Source organism: Rhagoletis zephyria, unplaced genomic scaffold, assembly GCF_001687245.7.
Source record: "Rhagoletis zephyria isolate East Lansing unplaced genomic scaffold, Rhagoletis_zephyria_1.1 Rzeph_scaffold_09579, whole genome shotgun sequence".
Taxonomy (NCBI): domain Eukaryota; kingdom Metazoa; phylum Arthropoda; class Insecta; order Diptera; family Tephritidae; genus Rhagoletis; species Rhagoletis zephyria.
The window spans coordinates 14,187-23,590 of NW_016166657.1; the positions used below are offsets into that span (position 1 = coordinate 14,187).

The 9,404-nt window shown below is 38.0% G+C and overlaps 2 protein-coding genes across 3 annotated transcripts; one reads left to right on the forward strand and one right to left on the reverse strand.

Annotated features, from left to right (window-relative positions):
• The first annotated feature begins 4,330 nt into the window (after window positions 1-4,330).
• On the forward strand, window positions 4,331-5,831 carry LOC108375889 (uncharacterized). Its single transcript, XM_017632036.1, has 4 exons — window positions 4,331-4,560; window positions 4,628-4,761; window positions 4,820-4,976; window positions 5,095-5,831. Exons 1-4 carry the CDS (start codon window positions 4,550-4,552, stop codon window positions 5,465-5,467), a joined length of 675 nt encoding a protein of 224 aa, XP_017487525.1. The 5' UTR covers window positions 4,331-4,549; the 3' UTR covers window positions 5,468-5,831.
• A 1,119-nt stretch (window positions 5,832-6,950) lies between these two features.
• On the reverse strand, window positions 6,951-9,392 carry LOC108375890 (putative nuclease HARBI1). 2 transcript variants are annotated; one of them, XM_017632039.1, is made up of 3 exons: window positions 8,904-9,392; window positions 8,006-8,681; window positions 6,951-7,948 (listed from the first exon to the last, which is right to left on the reverse strand). In XM_017632039.1, the coding sequence occupies exons 2-3, from the start codon at window positions 8,331-8,333 to the stop codon at window positions 7,380-7,382; spliced, it is 897 nt and encodes a 298-aa protein (XP_017487528.1). In that variant the 5' UTR covers window positions 8,334-8,681; window positions 8,904-9,392; the 3' UTR covers window positions 6,951-7,379. The 2 variants fall into 2 exon arrangements, with proteins under 2 accessions (XP_017487528.1, XP_017487526.1); XM_017632037.1 differs by lacking the exon at window positions 8,904-9,392 and having other exon boundaries at window positions 8,006-8,767.
• Between the last annotated feature and the right edge of the window lie 12 nt (window positions 9,393-9,404).

Below are 9,404 nucleotides of genomic sequence, written 5' to 3' on the forward strand. Positions count from 1 at the left end.
ATTTCAGTGTTTCATTGACCGTGTAAAGGTAACTTTACCTGTTATAATACTGTTCGCATACCTGGATAACATCATTTCCTGCTCGAAAAGTTTCAATGGCCACTTCGAATATTTACAAAAAATCTTTGATCGTCTGCGGCTCTTTGGTCTCAAGATCAACAAGGATAATTGCCGATTTGCATGCAACGAAAGTCAAATACCTGGGCCACATTTTAACGCTAATTGGTATTACGGCCAAAGTTGAAGCGATTACAAGACGTAGACCAGAATCGCAAAATGCCTATGGGAGTTTGAAAAATTTGTTTGTCACATCTCCAATACTTACACAACGGACCAAGGTTCACCATATATCTTGAAGACCGAAGCCAGCGGTTACGCACTTGGCGCTGTTTTGCTCCAGGGGGAGGGTCCTAACAAGCACCCAATAGAATACGCCAGCAGATTGTTATCTAAAGCTGAGCAAAACTATTCAACGATTGAGAGAGAGGCACTTGCTATAGTGTAAGCTGTGCAGAAATATCGAGGCTACATAGAGGGGTCGAAGTGATGCTGATAACCGATCATCAACCCCTAAAATGGCTAATGAATTTGAAGTCTCCAACTGGACGTTTAGCACGATGGGCGTTAATGTTGCAGCCATTCAACATACGCATCGACTACCAACCAGGGAAAACGACTGTTATGGTTGATATGCTGTCGGGGCCACCCTGTGAAATGCATCACGATCGGAAGACAACTGCTCTTTCGATGTTGTTTCCACGAAAAGGAGCGAAAGAAATCCGCGACAGTCAACTTAATAATTCGGAGCTGAAGCACATCATCAATTGTTTTGAAGATGATTCAGATGATGCGGTGCATTGGTCTAGGTGAGGATACGTGATGAACGACGGAGTCCTCTATTGCTATCACGACGAAGAAACCGAAGATGCACAATTGGTTATTCCCAAAGATGAACGAACTGCAATACTCAACTACTATCACAACAAGGATACGGCAGGCCATTATGGAATTGACAGAACCACCGCTAAGATTATCTCACGCTATTTTTGGCCTGGAGTTCGGAAAGACATTAATACGTACATTAAAAATTGTATTGATTGCCAACGATACAAGGCACAAAATTTGAAACCAATGGGTTTATACCAAACCGTAAGCAGTAAGCAGCGATTTGAAATAGTCGCAATCGATCTTTTTGGGCCTTTACCGCCTGATGAAAAAGGTTACCAAGGGGTGCTTATCGTTTAAGATATCGATAGCCGTTGGGTAGAACTCTTCGCATTGGTTGAAGCGACGGCTGAAAATTATGCCAAAACTCTATCAACGAGGTGTTTTTCCGTTACGGTGTGCCTAGTAAAATCATTAGTGACAACGGCACACAGTTTGTCTCTGCTATCATGCAAAAGGTTGGATATTGTTTCGACATCGATCAGATTTTTACCCCCGTGTACCATCAACAAGCTAACCCGGTCGAGAGGTAGAATCGCGACCTAAAGGCGCACGTGGCAGTTCTTGTCGGTTGGCAACATCGCTCATGGGCAGAGAAGCTAGCAGCTATCTGTTTCGCCATGAACACGACCCATTCCCAAAGCACCGAATACATATCCTCCTTCCTTACGTTTGGGCGAGAACTACGTACCGTAGACGATGTCCAGCACAATCTTAGAGCAGTGATGCAATCTTAGAATTTCATCCACGAGATCACTCCTTACCTGACTACTATCGCTCACTCATTCAGAGCAGCCAAAGAACGAGAACAAAAGCAGTAAGAGTCCAACAAAGAAACCACAAATTCCCAGCGACGGGAACACAGCCCTTTCGGAGAGGGGTCAAAAGTCCTTGCCACTACCCACGTCTTGAGCAATATAGCAAAGGGTGTAACGGAGAAGTTCGCTTCAAGACGTGATGGGACCTACGTCATCATAGAACGTAAAGGCGCAACTACGTACGTTATCGCACACGAAGACGACTTACAGCAACCACTTGGTATGTACCTGTTGAAATATCGTAATAGAATTACCACATTGACATTATTACTCATTTTGTTTTACACCATCTTCAGATCAAAACATAACTGTCAACTGTATTATGACATTTTCCTCCTTGAATAAATAGCCAAGCAGGCAAGACGTATTTTATACCAAATAAAATGTATTGGTCTTTTTATTTGCGAATAACTTTAGGTTATGGGCCCAGCCCAAAAGATAATTAATTTAAAATACGCAGTTTAATTTGAGAAGCGAGGATTGCATTAATTTTCGTTGATATTTCACCAACTACTGTTGTCGGTGCACATATGAGCAAAAGCGAAGGCAGCGGCAGGAAATCAGTCAAGGTTGAAAAGGAAGGAAATCAAGTAAAAGCGAGGTATACAGGCGAATCGTCTAAAAGTGTAATAATTGCGCATAATACAATCGAAGCAAGGCTAGATATGTCGACTTCAATATTAGCGTCAATCGAAAAACTTAAAGGACGAGAAAACTATGCATCATGAAAATTTTCTATTGAAAATTATCTTGCACTTGAAGATTAATCAAACCGAAACTGACCAAGAAAGGTGTGCGAGAGAAAAGCAGCGATTAGCTTAAGCATCGATAGGACTGTTTTCGCACACATCAAGTTGGCTGCAACAGCAGCAGAAATTAGGGCAAATTTAATTTAAATTCGAAGACAAGTGCGCTGCTCGTCGAGTTACATTAATGCGAAAAATAATCAGTACGAAATTAGAAACCAGCGAATCGATGGAGGTCTATGTGAGTGATATAATGTCCTGCCCAAACGTTGAATGACTTAGATTTCACAGTTACCGACGCCTCGTTAGCCGTATTCCTGTTGTGCGGGCTCCCTGAGGAATATACAAGATTTATTATGGCCCTTGAAGGTATGGGCCAGTACCTTTCAAGTGATGTAATTAAAACTAAATTGTTGCAAGACATGTCCGCGTAGTCGAGTGATGAAAATGCCATTTTGGCAAAGAATCATTCACGTTTCCACAAGAAAACTACCATTACCTGCTATTCTTGTAAGCAGAAGGGTCACAAATCATTTGAATGTCCTGACAAAAAGAAACCCAACTCTTCGAACAAAGTAACGAATTCAAAAGATAGAAGCAAAGCCTTGTTTGCATTCGGTGCAAATTCGACGCAAACAGCTCGTATATTGACTCTGGTGCTACACGGCGCATGGCGATGCATGAAGATTGGATCACAGGTCATAGAAAGTACGGAAACACTGGTATTCGCGCAGCAAATTTGTGTGCAAGCGCGCTAAAGCTCGGACGTGTTTTTTATAGCTCTGCTATTTTTGGCTTTTTTCTGAGTTTAAAGTGAATTTTATACATATCTATTAATGTGGTAAAAATCATATAATGAGACAGTGACTCTTGGTGACATTAATTAGATTGAATTGCTTTCGGCATTTAATAATAATAATATTAGCAATGCCTTGCTTTTGTAAACAAAAGGTTGATCGCGCTAAACCAAAAATGCAATGCACAAACTGCAACGAGTTTTTTCATTTGCTTTGTGTTGGCTTGAAACCAGCCGATGTTGATTATTTGAACTCGTCAAATAGTCCATTCTATTGTAAAGTGTGTATGGATGTGCGTCGTGCATCTCTTCGCTCGCTCCCGTCTTCCGTTGCTTTGGATGAAGGTGTTGTTGCTGAACCTGCAGTTAATGCGAACGCTGAGGAAAATATAAACACACCTTTACACTCCCAAGTAAACAAATCGAACTCTAACCCGAATGAGAACAATAATATGCTACAATTAGCATTGAATACGGTTGTGCAAGAAATCGCCGCTCTTAGAGCAGAGAACGCGCGTGTTATATCTCTAATTAACTCTTTGCATGAAGACAAAATGCAATTAATGCAAAAATCTGATGCCCTACATGCCGATGTTCTCTCAATGCAAGCTAAACTAAATTGCAAAGACACTGACATCTCAACGCTAACATTGGAAATCAAAAACCTACGTACAATTGTTTGTAAATCTAAGAATCTCAACCCATCTCGTGCCAACGGTGTAAGGGAGAGTAATGAAGCGAATAATTGTTCGGCTAAAAGTGCATTGTCGTCTAACACGTATGCTCTTTTGCCTGCTGTGAATCCATGTGTGTCTGCTGCTCCGAGTTCGCTTTCTGCTGCCCAGGCAGCGTCGTCGTCCGCTGCCCCTCTCAATGCTGGTTTCACTAATGCAGTCGGCGCGAAGTCAACATTGGGCATCGCTGCTGCCGCTCCTGCGTCGTCTCGCCGAGCTATGCTTACCCAGCCCGCTACGTCTACTATATCGGCTCTCCCTATGTCAGTGACTTAAGGCTCTGTTATGCATACTTGGCAGTGCATTGCATGCTTTGGGATCTGTCACATAATAAATCTGTTTAATGAGCTGTGTATATAACAGATTAGCCAACACATAAACGAACAGTGCTAAACATGGAAGTCTGTTGGATTTTGATTTCTGTGCTACGTAAAATGAAATAACATTTCACACTTTGACAGTTCTATTTATTTTTCATTCGTTCAATTGGTTTCTGGCGCTAATTTTGATATGAACAAAATGTAAGTTATATTTATAGATGAAAATAGTCATTTCATATATTAAATTATGTTCTTTGCTTTGCAATAGGATGGATGACGAGAAATTAATTGATTTAGTGCGCTCCAAAGAAATTTTATACAATAAAACAATGACGGGCTACAGATTGTCCGACAGAAAAGTGGCAGCTTGGACTGAAATAGCACGGGAGCTTGGAAAGACAGGTAGTTAAGTTATTTATTAAATTTAAGGATATCAAAGCCTGATAATTTAATTGTTTAGGGGACCAGTGCAACAAGCGGTGGATCTCACTGCACGAGCGGTATTCGAGGGAGCTACGGAAGATGGATGCTCCATCAGGAAGTGGGGCGACAACTCAGGTATATTGGCCGCTGATGGATAGCTTGAGTTTTTTGAAACCTTTCGTAAAACCAAGACCGTAAGTAATTTCTTTATTAGCGTAAAGTTTTACCATGCTAATATGTACATTCATACATATATGTTAACATATGTACTTATACACATTTATACACATGCAAAATGCATATAAATTTCAGAACTCGATGTACCTTTAACGTATTGGAGGAAAGCTCGTCCTCATTGCCATCGCCTGGATCGCTGATATTGTTCCCGATAGAAGAAGAGTTTCTAGATGTTCCGGCTGGTGACCCAGTGGCATCAACGCCACAATCATCAACAAAATTGCCGAGAAAAAGGCATAGGACAAATGATGCTGACGACGAATTTAAAGAGGTGTGTCAGATGTACAAAGAAGTACACAAAGATCGGCAGAATGAAAACAAGGCCGTACGTGCTTTTGGGGAGATGATAATCGCCACGATAAGCGAGATGAGCGATACCAAGCAAACAAAAGCAATGCAAATTATAACTAATACTGTCATGGAGTTAAAACTCGAGCCCGATTTCTAACGTGAATCTTTTGTTTAAATATTTTTATTTTGTCACTAAAGTTTTTGCATCCGAGTACATATGTTGTATGTATATGTATTTTTGTAACAAATAAGACTGAATTCTTAATTTTGATTTGATCACAAATGTGTACCTGTAAAAACAGAAGTGCTTAAAAATATGTACATACATAGGTACATTTGTATACCTACATGTATAATCATCAACAAATTAACAAGTTTGCGACATTTGTCTACTTTGGGCTATTTTCATTTAAGGTTAATATATATAGTTAACCATATAAAAACTGGGGCGCGACATTTTAGCAAGTTTTGGCTATTTATCTTTAGTTTAGTGTTTAATGTTTATTATTTTGTTTGAAAGTCTAGCTGATTACTTAACAAACATCATATGAATCAAAATTTCAGACTTTGTGCAAAAATTATGAAAATTCCAACTTATTAATCGTATTCATATAAAAAAAATCAAACAGACTTTGTACCGCACCGAAATTGCAATTTTGCTCTTTATTATACTAAAATTTAATAGGTTACAAAACTGCATACCAAAATATTGGGTAAAGATAACGATTAAAAAATGAATTTTTGGTCAAACTTTGAAGAATTTTCATAATTTTTCCACAAAGTCTGAAATTTGGATTTATATCATGTTTTTCAAGTAATCAGCTAGATTTTCATACAAAATAATAAACTAAAGAAAAATAGCCAAAACTTGCTAAAATGTCGCGTCCCAGTTTTTATATGGTTCACTATATATATAAAATGTCGCAAACTTGTAGATTTGTTGATGATTATACATATATATATATAACCCTAATGCACATGCATACATTCATATATATATGATTTCTGAACTGAATTTTATAGCGTAATTTATTTTGTACCTGAAATAAGCAATTAAATAAATACATATGTACGTGCTTGAAAAAAAGAAAAATTTTATGTTTTTGTATTTCAAGGTTCTATTTTAGTTTGAAACAACGAATAAAATAAAAAGTACAAAAATTACAGCAGCTTAGTAATAATTGCTGTCATTAAAATATATATAAATACTTACATACGTATGCAGTAAAAATTCAGGAAACAATTTCGGAATGTAAAACCATTTTAAATATTCATTTAGATAAAAGTTAAAATATATTAATCTAATGTCTAATATACATACATATACAGTTACTCCTCAAATTGAGCGCACGGCTCTTTTTAGTTAATATTCACAATGTTTTACATGCTAAAATTTTTTGTTAATTTTGTATTACGATTTGGCTTATATTTTAGCAAATCCCATTTAAATCCAAGAATGATACTGTGTACAAAAATTAAGACAAATCTGGAAAGTTTCAGTAAACTCTCGAACTTTTTAATACGAAAAAGAATTCAAGTCACTAAAAACTCGCATTGATTTTTTAGAATTTTTTTGCTGACTATCCTACGCATTTTTTCCATATAAAACTCAGAATTGTTTTATATAAAAAAAAATCGCAGGACAGCCAGCAAAAAAGTTCTCAAAAATCAACGCGAGTTTTTAGAGATCTGAAATTTGCACATTATTATATGAATTTGCCTAAGAGTGTAAATTTGTTAACCCCTCATAGCAAATTTTCAGCGCAGTGTTGCTTATACGCGTGAGGCGATTTTACAGGTAACTTTTAGTTGAAAGCAAAATCGCCTGGTGTGAACGGCCTTTCAACTAATTGCTTCCAATGAAGTTGGGGTGCGGCCAACTTTTGATTCAACTAATCGCCTCTAAAATTGGCTGGAAAATCGCCTAATGCGTACACCGTATTATAAAGTAAACCACTTGCTAACAAGAATATTAGCAGTTTCTTATCTGCGGTAAAAAATTTCTGTGGAGGGTTAACAAGTTTACTCTCTTAGGCGACGATATACATATATTTATAACTATATTTATTTTACTGAAATGTAACCGCCCCTTGATTTAAAAAGTAATCCGCCAATCTGTCCCTCATACGAAATGCTGCAGAAGTTGCGTTGCGTCGTGAAGAAGTTATTGATGGCAATGGACCACCAATACTTTCCAACTCATTACGCCATTCTCCATTTACTGTGCCATACTCCGTGCTATATGCGTCCACATATTGATCTGGGCAATACCAACGTTTGTGATCGTTAAGCATCACAAAGTTGTGCAGAACTAAACACGCCAACACAATTTTCTCGCAATTTTCTGGAGTACAGTCAATTGCTTGCCGCAGGACACGCCACCGAGCAGTTAAAATTCCGAAACTGTTTTCTATTACGCGGCGAGCTGGCGATAGCCGGTAATTGAAAACTTCCTTGCTTCGAGTAAGTTGGGTGCCAGGGTACGGACGCATTAAGTTTTCCTTGAGAGGAAACGCAGCATCGCCCACAAAAAAATGTGGGAAATTCTCTGTGTCTCCATTCCACAGAGGGGCTTTCGGTGGTAGTGGCAATCTATTCTCTAGAAGAGCACGTCCGAAGGCTGATTGTTGGAAAACACCTTTAAATAAAAAAAAAATTATTTAATATCAAAAGATTTCAAACCGTTTACTGTAACCTCCATCACTTTGTCCTCCATAGCTTCCTATACTGGCTGATGTGAACGTATACTTCGCATCACAGGTTGCCATCAATACAATACTATAAAATTTTTTATAGTTGTAGTACAACGAGCCAGAGTTTTTAGGACATATGATGGCAACGTGCTTTCCATCAACCGCTCCGACACAATTTGGGATATTCCACAGATTAAAAAAATCATCCGCAATATGCTTATATTGAGTCGTAGTCGGTTCGCTGAGATATGTTGGTGATAAGGTGGTCCATAATAGCTCACACGTCTCAAACACAATGTTGCGGACCGTTGTTCTGCCCATTTTATGCATCGAAGCAATAATTTCATTACATTAACGTTATTACAAGGGGCTCTTCTGCACTAATTTGTTGCTTGGGCTTTTCGAGGAAAGCTCGCAATAAATTGATTAACAAATTGTACACTGAACGGTTCATCTTTGTTAATAGAAAAAGTTTACTATCAACGGGTTTTGATTTTAAGAAGACTTTCTTAAAATACCCATTTGGCAACCGATCTCTATTAACGGGATGAACCGCCCAGTGACGATTCCGCCCAGTGACGATTCCGCCTGCATTGTTTTCGCTTATTTTGAAGTCGGCAAATATTAATGAAAACCAAATCCAAAAATGATTCATCCATGTCCTGGCCGATTTAACTCCTGTGAAAATATATTGTATTTCGATATCTCTTCGTATGGAAGTGGTATTACATTTAACGTATTAATAGATATTGCGCGCCAAGCGATAATATTCATTTAATTTAAAGTTATTTTCATTAATANGTATGGAAGTGGTATTACATTTAACGTATTAATAGATATTGCGCGCCAAGCGATAATATTCATTTAATTTAAAGTTATTTTCATTAATATTTCACTTACTCTGCGGTTTTGGAGAAAATTTTATGATTTTGAAATGATCAAAATAATAGCAAAATTAATGTAAGCTGCAAACAGCTGATTTTGAAATATTGTATGTGCTGTGTGAAGTATAATCAGCACAAAGTTTCACATGCACTGCTTAAATGTGCAATGCACTGCCAAGTATGCATAACAGAGCCTTAATAAACAAACAACGTATTCTAGTGTTGCTGCCGATTTGCCTACTTTGTCGTCTATTCCATCTGCTCAGAATGTTCGGACTGATGATCCTATTGCTGTCAATGCGAATATATCAAGTGCTAGTCAAACACCCAAGTGGAATACTGTCTCCAAAGGTAGTCGCAGGAAGTTAAAACAACCCTTGGTCATCGGTGTGAAGAACATCAATAATAATGAACTGACTGTTATACCGAAAATGAAGTGGCTGCATATTTCTTTGCTTTCCCCTAATATATCCGTAGATGATATCTTGTCTTATGTTTCGAAGCATGCTGGTATTGA

Excerpts from the sequence above, each read along its gene's own strand:
- LOC108375889 (XM_017632036.1), top strand. Across the intron at positions 4,762-4,819 it reads ACGGGAGCTTGGAAAGACAG|GGGACCAGTGCAACAAGCGG; the intron begins GTAGTTAAGTTA and ends TTAATTGTTTAG. Across the intron at positions 4,977-5,094 it reads CCTTTCGTAAAACCAAGACC|AACTCGATGTACCTTTAACG; the intron begins GTAAGTAATTTC and ends TATAAATTTCAG.
- LOC108375890 (XM_017632039.1), bottom strand. The coding sequence starts at position 8,333 with ATGCATAAAATGGGCAGAACAACGGTCCGCAACATTGTGTTTGAGACG. Across the intron at positions 7,949-8,005 it reads TGGAGGACAAAGTGATGGAG|GTGTTTTCCAACAATCAGCC; the intron begins GTTACAGTAAAC and ends TTTTATTTAAAG.